Source organism: Rhamphochromis sp. 'chilingali' (assembly GCF_963969265.1).
Source record: "Rhamphochromis sp. 'chilingali' genome assembly, chromosome: 19".
Classification (NCBI taxonomy): Eukaryota; Metazoa; Chordata; class Actinopteri; order Cichliformes; family Cichlidae; genus Rhamphochromis; species Rhamphochromis sp. 'chilingali'.
This window is the reverse complement of record NC_137946.1, coordinates 34600767-34620766: the sequence shown is the minus strand read 5'-3', so window position 1 is coordinate 34620766 and position 20000 is coordinate 34600767. Positions and strand designations below refer to the sequence as shown.

The 20000-nt window shown below is 48.3% G+C and overlaps 3 protein-coding genes across 3 annotated transcripts in view; all 3 read left to right on the top strand.

The window, feature by feature from the left end:
- Nucleotides 1-15471, top strand: part of LOC308387526 (A disintegrin and metalloproteinase with thrombospondin motifs 2-like) — a gene marked incomplete at its 5' end in the record, with an annotated part of 45524 nt that extends 30053 nt beyond the window's left edge. The window contains 18 exons of the mRNA XM_080867629.1: nt 1-81; nt 1618-1761; nt 1870-2002; nt 3768-3881; nt 4329-4474; nt 4551-4640; nt 4723-4805; nt 5624-5757; nt 5977-6100; nt 6655-6735; nt 6819-6988; nt 7080-7239; nt 10013-10145; nt 10224-10434; nt 10517-10646; nt 10737-10811; nt 13144-13327; nt 13576-15471. The exon at nt 1-81 is cut by the window's left edge and continues 25 nt beyond it. Of these exons, the coding sequence (XP_080723755.1) occupies nt 1-81; nt 1618-1761; nt 1870-2002; nt 3768-3881; nt 4329-4474; nt 4551-4640; nt 4723-4805; nt 5624-5757; nt 5977-6100; nt 6655-6735; nt 6819-6988; nt 7080-7239; nt 10013-10145; nt 10224-10434; nt 10517-10646; nt 10737-10811; nt 13144-13327; nt 13576-14323 (2941 nt within the window). The 3' untranslated portion in view covers nt 14324-15471. The remainder of the gene's footprint in view (nt 82-1617; nt 1762-1869; nt 2003-3767; nt 3882-4328; nt 4475-4550; nt 4641-4722; nt 4806-5623; nt 5758-5976; nt 6101-6654; nt 6736-6818; nt 6989-7079; nt 7240-10012; nt 10146-10223; nt 10435-10516; nt 10647-10736; nt 10812-13143; nt 13328-13575) is intronic.
- A 1201-nt stretch (nt 15472-16672) lies between these two features.
- ndufa2 (NADH:ubiquinone oxidoreductase subunit A2) lies at nt 16673-18235 on the top strand. The gene is made up of 3 exons (XM_080866564.1): nt 16673-16830; nt 17860-17966; nt 18052-18235. Exons 1-3 carry the CDS (start codon nt 16727-16729, stop codon nt 18141-18143), a joined length of 303 nt encoding a protein of 100 aa, XP_080722690.1. The 5' UTR covers nt 16673-16726; the 3' UTR covers nt 18144-18235.
- Nucleotides 18236-18383: 148 nt separating this feature from the next.
- The window catches only part of ik (IK cytokine), a 9425-nt gene continuing 7808 nt past the window's right edge, over nt 18384-20000 (top strand). The window contains exons 1-2 of the mRNA XM_080866563.1: nt 18384-19306; nt 19893-19959. Coding sequence (XP_080722689.1) covers nt 19297-19306; nt 19893-19959 — 77 coding nt within the window. The 5' untranslated portion in view covers nt 18384-19296. The remainder of the gene's footprint in view (nt 19307-19892; nt 19960-20000) is intronic.

Genomic DNA, 20000 nt, shown 5'->3' with positions numbered 1-20000 from the left:
CCAGCTGCATCGAAGCTGTGTTCTCGTCTTGGAGGACGGATTTTCTTCGGCCTTTGTAGCTGCACACGAAACAGGACATCTGTGAGACACACAAACATTAAGGATAAACATGACGCACGAACGTGACGCACGAACGTGACGTACGAACGTGACACATGACCATGACGCACGAACGTGACGCACAAACGTGACGCACGAACGTGACGCACGACCATGACACACAAACGTGACGCACGAACGTGACGCACAAACGTGACGCACGAACGTGACGTACGAACGTGACACATGACCATGACGCACGAACGTGACGCACAAACGTGACGCACGAACGTGACGCACGACCATGACACACAAACGTGACGCACGAACGTGACGCACGAACGTGACGCACGAACGTGACGCACGAACGTGACGCACAAACGTGACGCACGAACGTGACGCACGAACGTGACGCACGAACGTGACGCACGAACGTGACGCACGAACGTGACGCACGAACGTGACGCACGAACGTGACGCACGACCATGACACACAAACGTGACGCACGAACGTGACGCACGAACGTGACGCACGAACGTGACGCACAAACGTGACGCACGAACGTGACGCACGAACGTGACGCACGAACGTGACGCACGAACGTGACGCACAAACGTGACACACAAACGTGACACACGAACGTGACGCACGAACGTGACGCACGAACGTGATGCACGACCATGACGCACAAACGTGACGCACGACCGTGACGCACAAACGTGACGCACGAACGTGACGCACGAACGTGACGCACGACCGTGACGCACAAACGTGACGCACGAACGTGACGCACGAATGTGACACACGACCATGACACACAAACGTGACGCACGAACGTGACACACACGAACGTGACGCACGAACGTGACGCAAGAACGTGACGCATGAACGTGACGCACGAATGTGACGCACGAACATGACACACAAACATGCACGACCATGACACACAAACGTGACGCACGAACGTGACGCATGGACATGCACGACCATGACACACAAACGTGACGCACGAACGTGACGCACGAACGTGACGCGCGAACATGACACACAAACATGCACGACCATGACACACAAACGTGACGCACGAACGTGACGCACGGACATGACACAAACATGACGCACGAACGTGACGCACGAACATGCACGAACATGCACGAACGTGACGCACGAACATGCACGACCATGACGCACGACCATGACGCACGAACGTGACGCACGAACATGACACACAAACATGCACGACCATGACACACAAACGTGACGCACGAACGTGACGCATGGACATGCACGACCATGACACACAAACGTGATGCACGAACATGCACGAACATGCACGAACGTGACGCACGAACATGCACGAACATGCACGAACGTGACGCACGGACATGCACGAACGTGACACACAAACGTGATGCACGAACCAGAGACAGTTTCCGTGTTCACTGTGTTGTGTTTTCAGAAACACACGCAGTGCTCAGGCGTCTGTGTGGACGCCTTTGTGCAACATTCAGTAGTTACTGACTGCAGTGAGCGTCCTGCTGTTTGTCTTCAGTCTCTGTCTCTCTCCGTCCATGCAGATTGGGTATGCAACACGACGGCGAGGCGAATGACTGCGGTGACGACGTGCCTTTGGGCAGCATCATGTCTCCGCAGGTTCAGGCCACCTTCCACCGTTACCACTGGTCGAGGTGCAGCTGGAGGGAGCTGCACAAGTACCTGCAGTGAGTACTGTGAATAATACTACAACATCTACTAAGTGTTGCTGATGTACAAAGCAGAAATACTAAAGTCTTAACCTGATGCACTGAGCTCGGTTTGCGTGCCTGCAGCACGTACGACTGTCTGCGTGACGACCCGTTCAACCACAACTGGCCGGCTCAGCCTCAGCTGCCGGGCTTCCAGTACTCCATGGACCAACAGTGCCGCTTCGACTTTGGACCAGGATACAGTCTCTGTACCGCAGTACGTCCATCTGTCTGTACTAAATATTTGCATTAACTTTATAAAATTATGTGAAAACATTTCAGAGAAAAGAGAGAAACAATATAAAACTCACATAAACACCAGGTACAGGAAAATACTTAATCTTTCCAATAACTTTCATTTAGGTTTTAACTTAATTTTGATTGAACAGTGTGCCAGTCAGGTCCAACACTAAAAACGTCTCCCTGATATTGTGCAGGTCTCTTTAAATCAGCTCTGAGCCGTGGCTGTGGGGGTTTGGGGGATTTGGGTCGTGAGGAACGGACTTGTTCTGATACAGTGCTCGATCCGGCTGGGATCTGCACTCTTTCACGTTTTCCACATGTTGTGGGACATGTTCTACCTCGGTCCCATCTGAGAACCAGCCCACGCTTCAGCAGGTTTCATAAGCGACTGTTTTTATTTTTTACCATGAGCATCAGCGTGGTGGAAGGCGGGGTTTGTACTGGAGCTGATGCTGGGTCCCACTGTTCTGCTGGCCGAGGCTGCTGCCATCAGCAGTTACTGTTGGGTTTGCAGCAGTGTTTAGCTGGGTGGTACTTACAGATGAAAGCCAGGACCCAAAGGTTCCAGCTGAACATTAGACCTCAGGAGATGATTGATGGCTGTTGTTGCACTGACACGATGTCTCCTTATCAGAAAGTTGTTTTTTAAGCAGAAAAAACAAAGTTGTCAGTGTAAGTGCAGAGAAAACAGTTTAACAGTCGTTAATGAAAGAGTTTGCTCCCCACGAGCCAAAAGAGAAACTGAAGCCGGCTTTGATGAAGTGATGTAAACATTTGTGTTCTGTGAGGAAAACAAACTGGAGCAGCCAGAGGAAACGGGGGCTGGAGGCTGGTGGAAAATCTGTTTTAAATCCTGAGAGGAAATGTGATCCAGCAGGAAAACAATCAGAGCTGAACTGAAGGAAGCTACTTCACTGCAGCGTCCTGATGGAAACCTCGAGTCTTCAGCTCAGCTGATCCGTCTGACGGCTTCTTTTAAACACTCTCCAGAGCGGTTTCCACGGTAACGTCACCTCCTAGCTAACATCCTCAGCAGATGTTGCTGCTGGCCTCAGCTCACATCTGGACATCTCATAGAAAACTTTACAGTGCTGCTTCATTGAAGGCTTCCCCGAGCTGATGTTTACCTGCTGGTTGTTTCTTCACGCCGCCGTGTTCGCCACGTTTCCTGTTCTGAGAAATCTTAGCAGGGTGCCAACACGAGGTTTTATCTTTCCCTCGTCATCACGCGCTGCCTGAGAATGTGTCCGTTTCCTCTCTTTATCACGGTAATAACCTCCACACATGAGATGTCTGGTTCTGTGGTGCTTGTGGGGCTTTGGGTGCAGGCGATAAACAGGAAGTACCCCAGACAAACCGCCATTGTCTGACCACAAGTTTACTTTATTCACTTTTAAATTCAAAATCAAATTCAAATTTTATTTGTCACGTACACAGTCATACACAGTACGATATGCAGTGAAATGCTTATCGTGCCTTTATCTTTTTTTAAACTGTCTGCTTTCATAAACAGTGTCTGCTGATGAGAACAGGAAGTCTCTGAGATACTGGCGCTCATCCTCAGAGTAGCTGATAGCCAATGGATTCCCAGATGGTCATGTGACCTGATGTTCAGGAAATAAGATTAAATGTGTTCTGATGTGGAACAGACAGAAGTGTTTCTGAAGGCTGAAGCAGTGATGACGTTCATGCTTCCTCTGACATCAGCAACCAATGACCTTCTCATCATGTGTCTGCAGTACACGAACATTGACCCCTGCAAACAGCTGTGGTGCAGCGACTACAACAACCCGTTCTACTGTAAGACCAAGAAAGGTCCGCCCCTCGACGGGACCAAGTGTGGGCCGGGGAAGGTGAGGACAGATTTAGGCTGAGTCTTACTGCTTCTATAGGACATGAAAAGGTAAGTAGCAGCCAGGTGTTGCAGTTCAAACACACCTGATCATGCAAGTTTGGGCAGTTTGCAGGTCTGCAGTGTTCAGGTGTCTGTTAGCACAATGCTAAAGAGGAAAAACATCCCCAGTGATCTCAGAGAAGCAACTGCTGCCTCCCATCAGCCTGGGAACCTGAATAAGATCATTTCCTTCATTCTGCAGTGAGAAACATTATTCACAGGTGTTCTCAGGAGTGCACGTCCCAGTAAGTCAGACCAAGCAAAAAACCAAACGGCTCCATCAAAGACGGGCCTCAGTTAGAGGTCAAAGTTCATGACAGGGCAGGTAGAGACAAACTGAACAAGTATGGCTGGTTTGGTTTCCTGTACTTCCTGTCTTTACGCTAACGCTAACTTCCTGTTGCAGCATTGTTTCAGAGGTTACTGCATGAAGCTGACCCCTAACCTTCTGAGACAAGATGGCGGCTGGGGGTCGTGGAGTCCATATGGCAGCTGCTCCCGGACATGTGGGGGCGGGGTCAGGTTTCGGACCCGACATTGTGACAACCCAATGTGAGTGAGCTGTCAGTTATGTGGTGTCACACGTCAGGTGCGCCAATCAGTAAGACTAACCCATCGCTGTTCTCAGTCCGGCCAACGGGGGGCGCACCTGCTTCGGAAACACCTACGAGTTCCAGCTGTGCAGCCAAGAGAACTGCCCCCCACTGACAGACTTCAGGTGAGTGCTGTTACCTGCCCGGCCCCTCCCCCTTCCTCACAGGGGTCAAGTGAGCAGCTGTGATGTTCTGATTGTGTTTCAGGGAGGATCAGTGCAAAGTCTGGGACCCTGTTTTTGAACACGAGGGGCGGAAACACCACTGGCTGCCGTACCAACACCCTGACCGTGAGCGCGCGCGCACACACACACACACACACACACACACACACACACACACACACACACAGAGAGAAAGACACACACACACGCAGCTCTTCTGGCTCCTGTCCACATAGAGCAGCAGGACGGTTGCTCTTTGCTGTGGAACTCTGAGGACAAATATGTCCACTACAGCAGCGGTCTCCAACCTTTTTTGCGCCACGGACCGGTTTATGCCCGACAATATTTTCACGGACCGGCCTTTAAGGTGTCGCGGATAAATACAACGAAATAAAACTAGTACCGGTACCGAAAAAAAGAAGATTTATTCATAACACACGTGAACAGACCGATAAAAACGATAACAAAATAACGCTGAAAACCGATAAAAACCCTGAAAACCAAACATTTCACACCTGAGCCTCAACTCTCGGTACCAAATGACTCACGGACCGATACCGGTCCGAGGCCCGGGGGTTGGGGACCGCTGCACTATAGTGAGGACGTTTCTGCTTCAGAGGACGTTGGTGGACAGATTTGTGCTCTGTGAGGACGCTTCAGGACAAACCTTTAAAGGCCTGTTTGGAGATTCAGACGAGGTTTCCAGCTTCAGATTTATAGTCTCGGAAATACGTTATGTAACTGAGGGTCCTCACAGAGACATAGAAACGTGTGTGTGTTTGTGTGTGTGCGTGCGCACATGTAAAAGTCATCAGTGAGGAATCTGCTGCTGGAGGAAAACTCTCCTCCTTTAACTCTTTAGTGTCGAGCAGACGTTAGCAGATGTCAGCAGATGTTTCCAGAATGATGTGAAGCTCCTGCACTGACTCGTTTGTGTGTCACAGCTGACGAGCGCTGCCGTCTGTACTGTCAGTCGAAGGAGACGGCGGCCGCAGTGTCAATGAAAAGAATGGTGCATGATGGGACGCCATGTTCCTATGACGACGTCTACAGTGTCTGCGTCCGAGGAGAGTGTGAGGTCTTTATTGTGTCTCAGTTTCTGTGTGTTGACCTCTGACTGAAGAACTGTGTCACGTTTTACTGTTTCAGTGAACTTTTATTTAATGTGGTCCTGACTCATTCCTCCTCTCCTCAACTCCTCCTCTCCTCAACTCCTCTTCTCCTCATCTCCTCATCTCCTCATCTCCTCTCCTCCTCTCCTCATCTCCTCCTCTCCTCTTCTCCTCGTCTCCTGCAGCACGTTGGCTGCGATGGTCAGATTGCTTCAGACAAGCAGGAGGACCGATGTGGAGTGTGTGGAGGAGATAACTCCAGCTGTAAGATCGTCAAAGGAAACTTCACCCGCAGCACCAAGAAACAAGGTGAACCGAGCTGAGACTGAGTTCTGGTTTTAAGCTTAAATTCACTCAAACCTGCAGCTCAGCTTCTGTTAGTACAGTGACGTCACAGCAGCCACGTTATTGGTCACATGATGTCATTAAAAATGCTCCAAAGGGCTCCAACAGCCCAGAGGCTGGTCCAGAGGTCCAGTTCAGGTCAATCTTACAGACAACTAGCAGCTGCAGCCATCTGGGTCACCATCCACCTGTCAGTCAAAGAGGCCACGCCCACAATAATGCAGACTTTAAGCCTTAAAATAATTTAAACAGGTGAGCTATAAACAGGTTTAAGTTATCCGTGTAGAACAGAACAGTCCGTGTATCCGGCTGTAAACATGTTTATTTTAACATGGGAGTCTATGAGGACTGACTCACTGCTGCCTCTGCTGGACACCAGAGGAACTGCAGGTAGGTTGAAAGTTTATCTGGACCAGGCTGGTGGTTCAGATGTTTGTTCACACCCTCCTGATGTTTCCTGCTGCATGAATCCTGATCCTTTATTGGACGGTTCATTATTGGATGATTATTGTTTCCAGGTTACCTGAAGATCCTGGAGATCCCCAAAGGAGCTCGACACCTGCTGATCCAGGAGTTCAAGGGGACTCCTCACATCCTGGGTAAGAATCAAGAACACGCATAAGGATTTCCTATTTTTCCTTGGTCTTCTTGAAACACCCTGTCTTTCTGTTTCCTGCTACAGCCATGAAGAACCAGGACACAGGTCATCTCTTCCTCAATGACGAACACGAGCTCCCAGAATCCAGAGTGGTGATTGAAAAGGGCGTGGCCTGGGAGTACAGGAACACTGAAGTGGAAGAGGAGGAGTCTATCCAGACCACCGGGCCGCTGAAGTATGGAGTCGTGCTCATGGTAAGTCCATCGGTGTGTGAAGCCAAGAGTGTCCACGGTGTGTCTAACACAAACCAGAACTACCAACACCCCGCTGTCTCCTGTCCGTCAGGTCCGTTCTCATGGCGACTCAAAGGTGACGGTGTCCTATAAGTACATCATCCAGGATCGCCTGCGGTCCTCGCTGGAGTCCAACTTGGTGCAGGAGGACGCCATCTTCTACGAGTGGGCCCTGAAGAAGTGGTCGCACTGCTCCAAACCCTGTGGAGGAGGTACCTGAGAATCTCCAAACATTAGAACTTCAACTCCTCGATACTCCATCATCCATCTTCTACACCTTCTCTGAGTCAGCCCAGCTCTTCTGTTCTGCCTTATTATGTCGTCTTAATTTGGGAATACATGGACTTTTTTGCAGAAAGAGGGATAAATAATGATTTTAGGCCTTGAGCTCAGTTCTTTCCTGCTCACTGAGGCGTATTCCTCTATAAACATGTTTCTACATATCTATAATCTGTGAGCAAAGAACAAGATTTATTTTACTAACAGCCAAGAAGTCTGGATATCTGTTACGCTTTACAGACTTCCTGACTACACCAGAAAAAACGGTACTCCGTGTGATTTCCCAGCATTCCCCTTTAAAGGTCAAAGGTCTGAGTCTGTCGTCAGAGGTGAAATGTGTGTGCCTCCCATTGTTTTAACTACATGGGCTTCTCAACTGGACCAACTGCTGATGTAGGTCCAGGCCTTCCTGCCAGTATGAGCCAAGCCTAAGATATCTCAGTGTCATGAATCGGCTCTCTTGTCTCTGAGGTACACAGCTCAGCTAACAGCTAATAGCTTACAGCTAACAGCTAACAGCTGTGGCGTACTTCAGTTAACTGTCATCAGTAGCGGTTTTTGATACGGGCGACATGGGCGGTTGCTCGGGGCGGCATCTTGGTGGGGGGCGGCATCACGGGCATCGGCAAAAAATAAATAAATTGCTCGTACTCATGCTGCCCCGACATCAGCCAGCACATACTGGGAATGTCACAGGCCCTGTCACTACCCGAGCCGTACCGGAAACCTGATCGGTACTCCGCATGCGCCAAAGGTTTCTACTTCCGGTCGAAGCGTTTTACGATAGTTACAGGTCAGAGTATCTGTTAAGATGTTAAGAATAACAAGTATCTCTTAAATAATGAAACATTTCAATATAATGTAGACAAAAACGAAAAATAAAAAGATAGTTACGGATCAGGACTCCCCGATCCGTACCGCGCATGTGCAGGGTTTTCTTCTTCTTCTGTTCGTTTAATGGCAGTTTACTCCCCAGTGTACAAGGATACCGCCACCTGCTGACTGAGCGAATGAACCCTATTATAAACTGAATTAGCGTCATTACAAACGTGTGTTAAATCTGATTTAGTGATAGTCGAGTGTGTTTATGCTTGTCTGTGAGGAGAGGATTGTTGGAATAGTGATGATGATGTCCGCTGTCACTGTCAGTTGTCAGTAAACACTTCATCTGGCTGATGAATCTACACGTGAGATATTACAAAGTCTGCATTATTAACTCTGTAATTCGGCGCCATTCTTCTTATTTTACGGCGCTGTTGTTCAATCGGGGGACGCTCTCTGTTGAGGAGAAAAGCATGAATTTCTTTGTATACGGATTATCCATTGTTTAAATGTCCCGGTAGTCGAAAAGGAGGCAGAGCTGTTGAGAAATGCTAGGAGCTAACTGGGTGCTAACCGTATCATTCAAATATATTGAATGTCGCAATGTTGGCAAAGAGAGGAAGTGACGTAAGATTTGCGCATGCGAGGTACCGATCGGGTTTCCGGTACGGATCGGGTAGTGACAGGCACCAATCGGTTTTCTATCGCCCATTTGCTGGGAGTAAGGGCGCCCTCCGCTTGCGAGGTGCACCTGCTGCTTGCGGCGCAGGAAGGAGAGGGCGGGGCGGCGGGGGATTCTCAGGCTGGCTGGAGCAGCGTCTAATAACCAACTCGCAAAATAAAACAAAATAAAAACAAACCAACAAACAGGAAAACACCAGACATCATGATACAGACTTATAATTTGCGCGCTGCTGAAGTCAAAGTAAACTTTATTGTCATCTCCGCTACAGACAGTCCAGTAGAGAGACGAGACGACGAGGCTGCAGTTACAGCAGTGCAAGTAAACAAACAATAAATATAAGAAGAGTAAGAGAATAAATATACACTTTAGGACCAGGAGTAAAGGATCAATAACAATTTAAAATTTATAATTTACAGTTTGATGATTTAAAGTCTCACACACAACCCGTGGAAAGGGGAGGGGCCAGCTGCTTCCAAATAGAGCACATTTCATTCATAATGATGTAAATCCAAGCCCATTATATATTCATGATTTGAATCCTGGGTTGTGTGAAATCCCAGAAATAAACCCAGACAAAGTGAATCTGTGAACTAAGGTGTCGGTCTATTAGGTTATGTTGTGGTGATCCTTGTGTTGGGGGATTTGTGTTCATACTGGAGTGCAAAATTAAAACCAGTGGAAGATGGACAAGAAAAGTTCAAAGCCATCAGGTGCTCAGTTTAGAAAAAAGAGAAAAGAGGAGGAGAAACAAGCAAAAGATGCAGGTAAGCAGATGTGTGATTGGATAATGGCAGGTCATCCTGAACCAATCAGAATACTTTATTAATCCCTGAGGAAATGATGTGAGTTACAGTTGCTCCAAGAAGAAATGGTAAAAATAGCAACAGTAACAGACTAAACTCCAAACAATATGTTACAGATTTTAATAGTAATTAGTTATTGTCAGTTGTTGATTCGTCCTGTTCTCATTGTGTGATGAATTATGATGGCTGTTTGGCAGCTGTTTGCATACTATGCATACTCTCTCTCTCTTCATGTGTGTGTTTCTCTGGTGAATTTCGACAACAGTTTTATGTTAATGTTCAATCCTTAATATGTTTTATGCATGTGTGTGTGTGTGGGGGGGGCAGAGGGAGTGTTCGCCCGGGGCGCCAAACAGCCTAGGACCACCACTGACTGTCATGTTTCCTTGTTTTCAGGAAAACAGTACACCAGGTTCGGCTGCAGGAGGAAGGCTGATGGGAAAATGGTTCAGAGGATGTTCTGCTCCAATATCAGCAAACCGAGAGCCATCAGCCGCAGCTGTAACCCCGAGGCCTGCAGCCCGGCACGGTAACATGCTACAGGTCACGTGACACACCCACAGTCACCCAGTCATTTTTCTTCTTTTGATGCATGTCTTCCCCTCAGCTGGGTGACCGGAGACTGGGAGGACTGCAGCTCCTCCTGCGGTCAGACTGGGTGGCAGCGTCGCTGGGTGAGCTGCCTGCAGAACTCCTCCAGGGGGCAGCAGCGGCGCTCTGTGCATAGCAGGCTCTGCAGCGATGACCGACCACAGACTAAACAACCCTGTAACCGCTTCCCCTGCCCCGCTGTGTGGAGAGTCGGGCCCTGGACTCCGGTATGAAGATCAGTTTATCAGGAGTTGCACATGTCCACAGATCAATACCTGATCAGTCTGATCGATCCCTCTGTGTACGCAGTGTTCGGTCTCGTGTGGGAACGGGACTCAGGAGCGTCAGGTCGCGTGCTCCAATCCCGAGAGTTCAGCTGGAAACTGCAGCGAGCCTCGGCCAATCACGACACGCACCTGCCTGGCTCCGCCCTGCGGTGGTAGGCACTGACCAGTCATGTACCGTACATTTGTTGCAATGAGGAAAAGGATGGATGCTGGGAATTACAGTGCTGCTGCTCTCCCTGCAGGTGACCAGAAGAATGCCATCATTCAGTGGCTGTCCAGGTCCAACCCCAGCTTCCCGGCTCCAAAGATCTCTTCAAGTAAAGCGCTCTGACTCCTGCTCTGTCTGCCGTCTGTCTTTACGTCCTCGTCTTCTTCTCTTGCTTCCTGAACATTGTGGTCTGAGTCTGAGGGTTTCTGTCCTGTTGTTTGCTGAGAATCAATTCTCTGGTCGGTGTCTCAGGTCAGTCAGGTCGCACACCTCCAGACTCAAATGGCCTGGTAAATGGCCTGTATCTGTATAGCTTTACTAGTCCCAAAGCGCTTTACACACCCATTCATCCACACGTTCATCCACCCATTCACACACTGGTGATGGCAGCTACATTATACGCGTTACAGTAACTACGTTATTATTGTGGTAACGAGCACGGTAACTAGTTATTATGCCAAAATCAGGAACGCGTTAATCGTTACTGGGATTTAGATAGGGTCCACAGAGCTTCCACAGATTCAATAACATTAGCAAGTGGTGGAGGCCAGCAGGTGGATGAGGGAAAAGGGAGGCAAGAGGAGAGACCCGAAGCGGCCGCTGGTCCGAGAGTGTAAGGTGAACTGAACTCCAGGTAAGAAGTTATGACCTGCAGTCTCTCTGGGTCAGATATGAACCAAGTTTAGGTGGAGTTTATTTTCGTTATGCTGACTTTTTCCGTACTGCGTGCTAGCTAGCATGACGGAGTTTCTATACAGCTGGGTGGTGCTATGAAGTTACTGATGTTGAACTTTATTTTGTTCATAAGGTTAGTTAGTAGAGTTGCCAACCGTCCCATAAAAAACGGAATCGTCTTGTATTCAGAGAAAATATTACGCGTTTCGTGTTGAGGTGAAAAGGAACAGTTTGTCCCGTAATTCAGCTACAATGAAAAAGACACAAAGCTGGAGTTATTCTGTGTCTTTGCTGCACAGCTGCCTCTTCTTCTCTCATCCTCTCTTCCTCCCTCTCCCGTTTCTACTTCAATCATGAAACTGATCAGTGATCAGCTGATCGGCTTTTCTCTCGTTTGTTTATCGCCCACTTTGCGCCAGAAAGAGGAAACCAGCAGATGTCGCGGTAAACAACAGCAGCACATTTAAGCTCGATCAGCTGTTGTTAGAATTTATTTAATATTACTTTCTAGTATCAGCTGATGTTTGCTGGAGCCACAGCTGTAAAGCTGCTGGTCATGATATCAGTTTGGATATGTGGTGAGAGGGAAACATGAAGATGAAACCAGGAGATGTCCTTACTGGATCATCAGAGCTGTGATGGAGAAACAGGTTTACCTTTTAGGTGACATGAATGAGTTGAAGTTATGACCTGTTTCTGAGAGACAAATAACACCAGGATCCTTTTCTATGTAGCTGACAGCTGGTAACTGTGCAGGGGCGGATCTAGCAAAGTGTTGCCAGGGGGCAGGTAGGGCATTAAAAGGGAGAGGGGGGCACAAAGAAATACTTTCTTATTCTCATTTCAAATGTCTCACTTTTAAAAAAATAATTATCTGAGTCTTGCAACAAACGATTGATAGATTGATGCATATATACCATCAGAACAGTGAACATCACTGTCACAACAGTGTTTGTTTTCATTCAAAGGCTTTATGATTTTTCCTATAATGGTGGGCCGGTCTCTAGTCAAAATGCCCAGGACGATTTTTTTGTCCCAGTCCAGCCCTGTATGCAGCTCACCTGCAGTCTGGTGTTACCTACATCTTCCTATTCAGAAGGCAGAATTTCCAAGTTCTGAGTACAATCGAAAGCACCACGACTGCAGTTTTTGTGTTGGATGTAAAAAGCAGGCTAGGATAGAATCAGGCGTGGGATTTCTCTCGTGGAAATGTGCACATTATTTTTTCCTTTCTATTGGTAGGTGGCACAGTGCACTTGTGGCAAGTAAGCAAGCTAGAAGACTGGCAATTTTGCTGGGTATCCAGTTACAGAAGCAACACATTAACAAGAGAATTCTGAGTAAAACCAAAGTTACTTTCCCTAGTAACTAGTTACTCTGAAAGTAACGAGTAACTTGAAGTAACTGAGTTACTTTTGATAGAAGTAACTAGTAATGTAACTAAGTTACTAATTTAAAGTAACTTACCCAACACTGGCCATGAGTAACCCTCATCACTCAGGACACTCACAGATTCAGTTCAGTCCAAGTCTTTGCACCACTTCAAAGCTCTTTCGCACTTTCAGTCCCCTTCTCTTATTTTTGTTTACATTTCTCCTGTTTGCTATTTTACTGTTTATAGCCTATCACAGTTTCTGCTTCGTGTCTTTCTGCTGTGTCTTAACACATCTCTGAGGATCACACTAACCCATCAAACCACTGAAGTTAAACTTGTAGCTGAGGTCTTACGTGTCAGGATTCACACCGTCCTACTGTTCTGTCTGTAGGGCAGCCGTGCCGCGGCGACCGCTCGGCGTTCTGTCGAATGGAGGTGCTGAGTCGGTACTGCTCTATCATCGGATACCGCCAGATGTGCTGCAAGTCCTGTAGTGAGGATAACTTCAACAATGCCACGAAATCCAGAATCTCCAGCAACTTCAGTGGCACCATCACACCGACGGAGAACAGCAGGTCAGACATGACGGGTAACAAAAGGAGTCTTAGAAAGATATAACTGAGTCCCAGTCTCAAACAGAGCAAAACCTGCAGTCAGACAAACGCGTGATACATCGACAAAGCTGAAAATAAAAGTGTAGAGCAGGAGTGTGCTGACCGTGAAACTGCTGATTGGCTTTACACTGAAGTGTTCATTTAAAGCAGGAAGCAGGGGCGGGTTTAGGGCGGGGCCATAGACCTGAACTCTGTTTTTGTCTTTTTAGTTCTTGGAGGTTGACCACAGAGATCATGACGTCAGCGCTCACCTCCACCTGGTCCGACAGCAGCCGTGCCATCAGTGATGTCTTTCGTGACATCATCACCACCACCCTGACGCGCAGCTTCACTGTAACTCCACCCCCAACCAGACGGAGCACCGGTGACTTTGTCTACGTGGATTATGATGAGTACAGCGAGTACTCTTCCTACGAGGATTCCTCCGGCCTGAATGAGCTTCCGGGTACTCCAACCACCACTGACAGTAATACTATTACCACACAAACTGCTCCAACACATGTGTTCAGGAAGAATTCTCCCACAATGCCCCCTGCTGCAGTTACCATGGAGACTGTTGACACTGAAGACCAAACGCTGGCACTGGTTTGGACTTCTGCCATCCCAGAGTTCTCCACCACATCATCGCCTGATCCTGGTGACACCACATCCTCAGGAGGGCGTAGCCTCCAAAGTCAAGTCAACCTGACCGAAGCTGAACCGGCGCTACCTTCATCGTCCTTCTTCTCGCTATCAAAGAAAGAGAACAACTCGGTGGACGAGGTCCAGTACCAGATCGTCGGACTTGACAGCGACGTTAGCCGAGGACAGCAGAATTACTTTGTGCCGCGGATGCCTCAGGTCCACGAGCGAACGCATAACAAACGCATCCAGCAGCTCCTGAACGAGAAACGACGGCAGGACCTTCTGCGGCGGCAAAGCCGCATCAGAGCGAGCCGGACTGACAGGAAGCACTGAGCGCAGATTTCCCCTGGCCATTTGCTCGTCCCGACACGTGCGACGTCGCACTTCCTGCTAACGCTAATGAGAAACAGACTGAAACAACCTCCACCTGTGCTCGGAGCGGCCTTCGTCCACGAGAGGCGCGAGCGTGGACGCGATCCTCAGAAGGCCCCGGGTCTGTTTCACCATCATGATGTTTGTACCAATAATCCTGTTTCTGAATAAAGTCTCATCCAGCTGCTGCTGTGCCTCTGAATCATGAACATCTGGATCACGTTCACGCTTTCTGGTGTCAGGAACATTTTGTGCTTTTGTCTTCTCTGAAACTCGACTGATGATTTCTGTTTGTGAAGTCAAAATAAAATCCAGCCCTGTTTTTACCATGAAAATAAAAGCAGTGAATCCTTTAATAGAAACCGAGAGCACAGGAACAAACTGATCAGTGTTATTGATTTTGATAAACAGCGTCTCATGCTGTCCCCTCTGAGCTGAAACCTGATGTTTCCTTGGTGTTGATCTCAGCATCTGTTTTGTTGTATTTTGGTTTCATGAGGCTGCAGATGCTTGCAGTGAAGGTGTGGCCTGTTCTCAGGTCAGTCTGGAGCCGTGCTGCTGGAGTGCTGTTTGGGGATGGAAGCAGATGTTGCTCCTGCACCTGCAGATATGGTTCAGCATTGACGGGGCCTTCACAGAGGTGCACCATAGATGACTTTGTGTGCAGGAGTCTAACCGTTCTGTTCAGTGTTTGAGATGCTGTCGGTGATGTCGGTGCTGGTTAAAGCTAATCGTCCTGTAGGACGCGTGCGACTTCATGCTGGATACGATCAGCATCAGATCTCTGTTTGTGTCTCGTGTCTTCAGGCTGTCGCAGATATTTTTCTGCCGGTAAACTCTCCTCCAGCTGCAGTCTGTGGGACATCAAACTGAATCCAGATCAGATGAATTGCTTCGTGTTTGGGAGCGCTCAGTGGAAAAAGCTGACTGCTTTGAAAACACGTCACACATGGTTTGACTTTCTGTGTTTGTCCCTCCGTCTCCTCCAGAAAACAATCAAAACATAAAAACCCGCTCGCGGGTCCACCGAGACTAAACTGTGAGTAAATGTGTTCTCAGAGCAGCGTGAGTCATTTCAGGACGATGAAGAACATCACCCTGGGAACAGATGGTCAGACACAAACAGCCCACAAACCCAAATATAACAAAAGAAACACAGAAACAGAAAAAATGAATTATCAGATCAGAAAAGAAAAAGTAAGTTAGATGTTCACATCCCTCCTCTTTCTACCAGAATGTAAAAATCACTCTGGAACCAGTCACGTTCATAACCAGAGCAGTCACGTGTCCGTCCACTGTTCACCAGTTTATCCCCAACATGAATCTGTGGTTCCCAGACTGCTGAGACTGGGCAGCTCTGCAGAGAGAAGACCTCCACCAGAGCATCCCCAACCACAGACAGGAACTCCACCCTGTCCTGATCCGATCCTCCGTCAGACACAGTCATCTCAGTGTGGAGGAGCAGACTCTCCTCTTCATCTCTGGGAGACGGCTGATGTCACGGCTGATGTCACGGCTGATGTTACTAACTGATCTCTTTGTAACTGATAACTGATTGATGATCAGAGTCCTTCACAGGTGGTCTGGGGAACGCTGGAGCCACCGGTCTTACTGGAAATCACTGACACTACCTGGGAGAGTTTCCCTGTGAGGGGAGCTGGCAACGCCCCCTGCTGGCCAGAGCAACATCACACACCTGCTGACTGATGTGTAGATATCAGTCATCAGTCTTTAATCTGCAGTGAAACAGCAGCTCAGGTTCATTTAAAGTAAAATATATCTGTGCTTAAAGGTGTTTTTCACCATTATGGATCATTAAAATAGTAAAATCTTGTGAAACATAATTGAGTTATTTGACATATGATTTGAGATACTTTGTGAATTTATTTAAGAGCTAACTGTTTGTAATAAACGACCAGAGAAACCACTCAAAACAGTGTCTGCCTGTCAGGATAAACTCAGGGTTGAATGTTGCTCCTCTCAGGATAAACTCGGGGCTGGATGTTGCTCCTCTCAGGATAAACTCAGGGTTGAATGTTGCTCCTCTCAGGATAAACTCAGGGTTGAATGTTGCTCCTCTCAGGATAAACTCAGGGTTGAATGTTGCTCCTCTCAGGATAAACTCAGGGTTGAATGTTGCTCCTCTCAGGATAAACTCGGGGTTGAATGTTGCTCCTGTCAGGATAAACTCGGGGTTGAATGTTGCTCCTCTCAGGATAAACTCGGGGTTGAATGTTGCTCCTCTCAGGATAAACTCAGGGTTGAATGTTGCTCCTCTCAGGATAAACTCGGGGTTGAATGTTGCTCCTGTCAGGATAAACTCGGGGCTGCAGTGACACACTCCGTCCTTGACAGGAAGCTAAGATGGCGGCCGCCGTGGTGAGGAGTCTGGGCTCCACTTTGGGTAAAAACCTCCGAGAGATCCGCCTGCATCTCTGCCAGACCTCTGCGGCCAGTAAGGGGGCCAGGTGAGCTCAGAGCCGGGCGGCTGAGGCGAGAAGAGCCGGTGATAGTTTTACAGAGCGGTCATTAGCGAAGGACAGCTAACAGCTAGCGGCTAACAGCTAGCGGCTAACAGCGTCGCGGACTCGGGTTTACAGTGAGAGGTTTGCAGGTTTGACCCCTGTGAGTGCTGTCAGGATAAATGTGTCTGAGCACGTGAAGACTCATAAAGAGAGATGAGGGCAGCAGCTCAGTAAACAACAACGCTGCTAAAGGAAACACACTGAGGCAGAGGTTTGACTCACATCTGGACAGAAGCCCTGGCTCCTGCAGATGTTCAGCTGTGAGTCTTATGTAGTTTATGTTCCAGATGTTTGTTCATGGTGGAGACCTCTGAGTCTGCGCAGTGACACACACACCTGAGCCGGCCACTCGGGATCCATGATCACAGTATGACTCACGGCTGTGACCCGTGTGAACCCACGGGACCACAGACAGATGAAGGTGAAGGAGATTTCATCATCGTCACGCTGTGATTAGCTGAGGAGAGAGAGCTGACCTGCAGCAGGAGTCAGGTTATGGAGGAGACGAGGAGCTGGAGGTCAGATTAAGGAGCTCCTTCAGCTCCTCGCTGCCCATTAGCAGGGACTGACCCTTCAAAATAAGAGCACGCAGACTGTTGGTAATCTGGTCATGTGAGGGAAACACTGACACGTGACAGAGTATTGATTTATGGATCAATCCGTTCATTAGTAACAGAATAATGATGAGCAGATGAATAAACAGCGGCCATGCTTTATTTTTCATTTTGTTGTAGTTCACCTGCAGGTTCAGGGTCCCTCTGACTGAACGTCCTGCAGAGGACGCCGTCTGATGAGCGGACGCCTCGGCGTACGTTGATTAGTGTCATCTATGCTGTCACTGTTTATGTCTCTGTGACATCATCACTTCATGTGGGATTAATAAACAGTTGTTCAGGTGAAACTCAGACAGGTGAGGCTCCTGCTGTCAGGTCACAGGTCAGCTGACCTTCCCCCCTCCCCCCTGTGTTTCAGAGAGTTTGTGGAGCAGAACTACGTGACCCTGAAGAGGTCCAACCCGGAATTCCCCATCCTGATCCGGGAGTGTTCTGGAGTCCAGGCCCGGCTCTGGGCCCGATACGGTGAGCCCCCTCACGCTCCGCATCACGGGACACTCAGATGCGTCACCTGTGTATTGACCTGTTATTGATCCCTGTCTCTGTTCAGATTTTGGGAAAGAGACGAGCGTCTCCGTGGAGAACATGTCAGCTGATCAGGTGGCCAAAGCTCTGCAGACTCTGGCTCAGTCCAAGCCCTGACCCCCGTCTGAGCCCGCAGTGGTTCAGTCCATTCACTGACCTGTTTTTGTTTCTGTAAATGTGCTGATGTGAATAAAGTGAACATGTGAAGGTCTCTGTTTACTGTGAGGTCACTGGGTCCATCAGCAGGGCTTCTGTGGGTTTACTGGGAGTTTATTGACACATCCAAAGTTTTTCCCGAGTTAAAGTCAGATTATTTCACAGGCTGTTTATGTTGAAATTAGCAATAAGAAGTTTAATTTGCTCTTTAAAACGAGTTTCCTGGGAGCATTTAACTGGATTTCAGATATTTTTACTCTGAGTGTATAAATGTACAGGAAGTTCACTGATATTTTAGGAGGATCACGTAGTTTAACTGGTTTTAAGGTTTCTTAATAGGAACAGACTCAGTTTCATTGCCTCTTGGCAGGTTTATGTGGTTTTACTGGAATTAGAGGGTTTGTTTAGGTCTGACTGGTTTAGATGGTTCAGGCTCAGTGAAACAAACACTTTGCTGGTTATCTGGAGTTTGGAGTTTGTTGAAGGAGCTCTGAGTGAAGCTGTGTGAGTCCTGAAGGTGGCGCAGCAGCGAGCACCAGCTGGTCCTGGAGAACCTTCAGCTGTGGCTCCGCTGACCTGCGGGGGGCGCTGTGAGCCAGAGAAACAACACGTGACCGGGCAGGAGAGCTGCGGGTGTTTCAGTGTGTGAGGAACAAAGTTGAGCTGTGAATAAAAACCTCAGTGACGCAGAACAAACCTTTCCTCCATCAAATCAAAGAACTCCTTATTTAAACTACATGAAAATGATCTTTAAACACAGACAGTATTTGGCCTGTATTTTATTATAACTTTATTTTTTTATTTATTTCCTATTTTCAACTCATTTTAACCGGATTTGTACAATTTTGTTGTGTTTTTTATCTCGCGGTGTTCATTGACGCCGCTGTCTGTCCTGCGGTGTCTCCTCTCCTCCTGCAGGAGGTGCTGTGTCTCTTCTCTAACTAAAACGGACGTGACGTCACAGCACGGTAGCTCTCCTCACAGCTAACTCGGAGCTTGGCTGGAGCAAAGAGACCCGCAGCAGCTCAGAGAAACCCGAACACCGAGCCTTAGTTTGTCCCTGTGACCGGACCGTGCCAGATTCAGACCGCAGGAGAAGCAGCTGCCCGCAGAGATGCCTGAAAGTAAGCGTTAGCTCCGCATGTTAGCATGCTAACAGTCATTTTACGGGCTGTTAGCCGTTAGCTGTTTGTTTACTTAAAAACAGATGCAATAAAAACAGCAATTATTCGATACATTATTGAAATAAACACGGCTTTGGGAGCATGAGTGTTGAACTGGACCGAACAGTTGAACAGAAAAAGCCTCTGACAGCAGCTATTAGCCAAGCTTCTCCTCTCACTGCGCCACACCAGACTCCGCTCACACTTCTGCCGCTTTAAAGCGGCCTTGCTCCGTCTGTTGAGAGGTTGTTAGTAAAACTGTAGCACGGGGAAGGAGTCCCTCTACACATGGGCCAAGCCGGTTTACGTCGAAATCAAATAGTTTCCATGAAATCTGCAGTTATTTGTTTCAGTGTAAAACAGGGAACATATAAAGAGCAGAGCAGCTCCCACTGTGTCCTTTTAAACGAGGCGGCCCTGCTGTCTGCCTGTGCTCTAACATCTGCCTGTGCTCTAACATCTGCCTGTGCTCTAACATCTGCCTGTGCTCTAACATCTGCCTGTGCTCTAACATCTGCCTGTGCTCTAACATCTGCCTGTCTTTCAGCTGAGACGTACTCCAACCCTCTGGCTCCTGAGGGCCACGACATGGACGACCACCGAGCTGCAGCTCAGTGAGTCACACACACACTGATACACACTCCTCGCTGCTACT